We start from the raw sequence: 4403 nt of genomic DNA, 5'->3' as shown, positions 1-4403 counted from the left end.
CAGGATGGAAACTGACTCCTTATTTATCTATAAGTAATAACTCTTATTTGGTTAATGTAAGGTAATGAAGCCAGTTGACTCTAGCCACCATATTTGAAAGTATGGTGGCCCAGTCATATGGCAAGTCTCTTGACATCCTTAGGATACTCCCCTACTATGATGAAGTGGTAAGGGAGGAGTTGAGGTCTCTTAGACCATTTTCTGCATGCCCATTTTCTGATCAGAGATGGCCTTGGTAGGGACTGAGTGATGACATCACAGGGGGCATATATTGGCATGTCCAGGAGGTGTCGTTCTCTTTCTCTCTCAGCCTAACTGCCTAGATGCTGGTACTTATCTGGCACTTATTTCTCTCTCTGTCTCTGTCTCTTTCTGTCTCTTTCTCCCTCCTCCTCCCCCTAAGCAATCCTGCCTAGCTGATCAAGTTCTTTTGGCATTTGTTTGGACTATGGAGGGATTCCACCAGCTAGTTACATTTTCTTGAGCAGTCTTTTAATAAACGAATTTTAATATATACAGCCTCCAGAGAATTTAATTCATTAATACACACACATATACCTACACACACACACACACACACACACACACACACACACATACATCTCAAGGATCAAAATATACATTGGACTTAACTGAGAATAAATGTGATAAATAGCAGATTAGAAAAATGCAATAGCTGCAATCTAAGGAAATTTTCTATTTTAAAACGATAAGAACATGTCAAATTTAAATTCTCTCAAAAACTGTATATATTTCCCTAAGGGATCTGGAACTACTTTTAGTCATTGGAAAAAAAAATTGTGCCATCTTTCAGGTAAAAAATGGCAATTACTTAATGAATCAAAATAGTCAAGCTTTGTCCATTCCTCTAAAATTCATTTTCCCTTGATCAGTCTGTCCAATCAATGTTCAGTAAATGAATACATTGTGCCTGTGTTGACAATTCTATTTTCAAACTGTTTCATTCGTAAAGTGGCAATCTTTCAGATGTATCTTCAGCTGTCCCTAGGAAAGGATGGGATAAAAATGGGTAGCTTGCCCTGTTCGCATCACTCCCCAATCTGAGCACTGTGTTATGAAGTAGCTCTATTAAATCTATTTTAGGGGTAAAGTCTTTGGAGAGGAATATTACCTTAACTATCCCTGCCAGATGCTATGAATAAGAGAAAAGGTTTTTTCATCCTAGAATCCTCTTATAAAATGTGGAGAGCTCTGAAAGGGACTCTACCTTGTAGGATTTTAGAGTCATTGTTTTAGAGGTTGAAGAGAATACAGAGACCACAAATATCCTTACTTCACATATGATAAAATGAGAGGGTCCAGGGAGTTTGTGATTTCCCAAAGGTCACACAGGTAGAATCAGGGGTAGGATATTATAAATCTAGACCTTTGATTCTTGAATCAGTGATCTCCCCATTAAACTATGCTATTTCCTTAAATGTTATCCATGGTCATGACTAAGATGCTTTGCTGCAATTCTATTACCTTCTGGATAAAATACAGATTCTTCTAGAATTTAAGTCCTTCTCAGTCTTTCAAAACTTCATAGGCAGGGGGCAGCTGGGTAGTTCAGTGGATTGAAAGTCAGGTCTAGAGATAGGAGGTCCTACATTCATATCTAACCTCAGATGCTTCCTAGCTGTGTGACCCTGGGCAAGTCACTTAACCTTCATTGCCTAGCCCTTACCACTCTTCTGCTTTGGAACCAATGCATGGTACTGATTCCAAGATGGAGAGCCAGGTCTTTTGGTAGATGACTACTAACCACAGGGAAGCAAGATTAAAAAAAAAACAAAAACTGACATCTAAAATGAGATAGACTCTTACCTCCCAAACCATGAACTTCTGAGCACCATTTGTAGCTAAAGAAGGGCCATGTAGTTCACCCTGTAGAAGCCACTTAATGCTGCTGAAGGTTTGCCAACTACCTGTAATGCATTTTGTTTTCATTTTGATCTCTGGAAAATATCAAGAGCAAGAAAACTTCCTTCCGACCCCTACCCCACCAATCCCTGTCTCCATCATAAACACGGTATTGAAATAATACAAACATCTCAGATAGACCCTCTTTTGAAAATAAGAAACTTGCCTCGCCCTCCTAATAGAACTAAAGTCTGAACAGTTTGTTCGCCAAGAGAGTGGGATTTGGCAGTACTCCTTGTTAACTACAGCCCCAGGAGGCTTCACAGTGAATTGAAACGATTTCCTTTGGTCAAACTTTTGTTGGTGGTGTACCACCTCCCTCCACCTCAGGATATGAATTCATCATGTTTGTTTGCAGGGGTGGTGAGTCTCAGGGGGTAGCCTAGGTGCTGGTGGCAGCAGTGTGTGTGTGTAAATGCATGCATGGGTATTTCTGTAGAGCTTTACCAGAATCTTGTATGACTGAAGTCCTCTTCATTCATTCACACAGTCCCTTGGAAAATGATTAGGATTTAATCAATAAAATCAAGGCCAGTAAAGAAGAAATGATTAATTAGAAAAAAGTAGATGTGGCAGCATGTCTCTTATGATTTATGAAGTCCACGTCCAGGTCAGTTATCGTGCATTCTGCAGTCTTCAAAGACCAGCAACATTCAAAGGGTTGCCAACATTCAAGGGATTTTGATTTCATGAAAAGAGGCCTGGCTTAGTAGTGACTTCCCCGTCTGAGATTTTGCTGCTCAGTACTCCTTTTTGTAACCCCTGAAGGTTAATAAAGACTGGCACAAACCACCGCACTACTTGATTTGAATCTCTTTTGGATATTTGCTTAATAAAAAAAAATTCTCACCCACCAGCCAGGCTGAGCAGCTGAAGTCCGTCCGCCTCTCCCCTTCGGGCACGATGAGTTTCACCACCCGCTCCTCTACCTATTCCACCAACTACCGCTCCCTGGGCTCCGTCCGGGCGCCTAGCCACCGGATCCGGCCGGCCAGCAGCGCGGCCAGTGTCTATGCCGGCGCCGGTGGTTCTGGCTCCAGGATCTCCACTGCCCGATCCAGCAGCTTCCGCGGGAGCTGGGGAGCCGGGAGCATGATGGGGGGACTGGCTGGGATCGGGGGGGTCCACGGGGAGAAGGAGACCATGCAGGACCTCAACGACCGCCTCGCCTCCTATCTGGATCGCGTGCGCAGCCTGGAGACGGAGAACCGCAAACTAGAAGGGAAGATCCGGGAGCATCTGGACAAGAAGGGCCCCCGGATCAGAGAATGGGGCCACTATTTCAGGACCATCGAGGAGCTGCGGGCGCAGATCTTCGCCAACTCCGTGGACAACGCCAGAATCGTCCTCCAGATTGATAACGCCCGGCTGGCCGCTGATGACTTCAGAGTCAAGTATGAAGCAGAGCTGGCCATGAGGCTGTCCGTAGAAAAGGACATTCACGGCCTCCGGAAGGTCATCGACGACACCAATGTGACCAGGCTGCAGCTGGAGTCCGAGATTGAGGCCTTGAAGGAAGAGCTGCTCTTCATGAAGAAGAACCATGAAGATGAGGTAAAATCTCTACAAGCACAAATCGCAGGCTCGGGGCTGACTGTGGAGGTGGACTCTCCCAAATCCCAGGACTTGAGCAAGGTCATGGCTGACATTCGAGCCCAGTACGATGCTCTGGCCCAGAAAAACAGAGAAGAGCTGGATAAATACTGGTCCCAGCAGATTGAGGAGAGCACTGTGGCCATCAACACAAGATCTGAGGAGGTGGAAGCTGCTCGAAATACTGTCACCGAGCTGAAACGGACAGTCCAGTCTCTAGAAATTGACCTGGACTCCCTTCGAAATCTAAAAACTAGCTTGGAAGAGAGCCTGAGGGAGGTGGAGACCCGTTATGCCATACAGATGGAGCAGATCAATACAGCCCTCCTACACCTTGAGGCAGAGCTGGGGCAGACTCGCACTGAGGGGCGACGCCAGGCACAGGAATATGAGGCGCTGCTCAACATCAAAGACAAACTAGAAGCAGAGATCAACACCTATCGAAACCTACTGGAGAATGGGGAGGACTTCAATCTTGTACATGCCTTGGATGGCAGCAGCAGCTCCTTACAAAGTATACATAAGACCAGCACCCGGAGGACCGTGGACGGCAAAGTGGTGGCAGAGACCAATGACACCAAAGTTCTTCGGCGTTAGAGCCATAAACTGAGGACCTGGGCCAAGGCCGGAAGTTAATAAAGGCTCTTTGGTCACCTGGAAAAAAAAAAATTCTCCTAGGCTACATGGGATAAACAGCTAAAGGTCTGGAGGGATGGTGTTTTATGATGGCAGGAGTAGGAATGAAAGTTACTAGCGATGCCACTTCCATTTCTGAATTTAAAAAATCATTGTCACTTAATGTTTGATGGCTTTCCTTAGCCTTATAAGTAAAAGGATTTGGAACAAGAAGATGAGAGACAGTAGAGGAATCCCTTCTAACAAATAAA

At 44.9% G+C, this 4403-nt stretch overlaps 1 protein-coding gene across 1 annotated transcript; it reads left to right on the top strand.

The window, feature by feature from the left end:
• Positions 1–2775: 2775 nt before the first annotated feature.
• Positions 2776–4185, top strand: LOC497044 (keratin 18). The gene has a single exon (XM_001377456.4). The coding sequence runs from the start codon at positions 2827–2829 to the stop codon at positions 4111–4113; it is 1287 nt and encodes a 428-aa protein (XP_001377493.2). The 5' UTR covers positions 2776–2826; the 3' UTR covers positions 4114–4185.
• The last annotated feature ends 218 nt before the right edge of the window (positions 4186–4403 follow it).

This window comes from Monodelphis domestica, chromosome 3 (assembly GCF_027887165.1).
Source record: "Monodelphis domestica isolate mMonDom1 chromosome 3, mMonDom1.pri, whole genome shotgun sequence".
NCBI lineage: Eukaryota > Metazoa > Chordata > Mammalia > Didelphimorphia > Didelphidae > Monodelphis > Monodelphis domestica.
Note: the sequence above shows the minus strand (reverse complement) of the source record. Positions and strands in the feature narration are given on the sequence as shown.

Bases quoted from the DNA above. Each gene is read 5' to 3' on its own strand.
- LOC497044 (XM_001377456.4), top strand. From the start codon at position 2,827: ATGAGTTTCACCACCCGCTCCTCTACCTATTCCACCAACTACCGCTCC.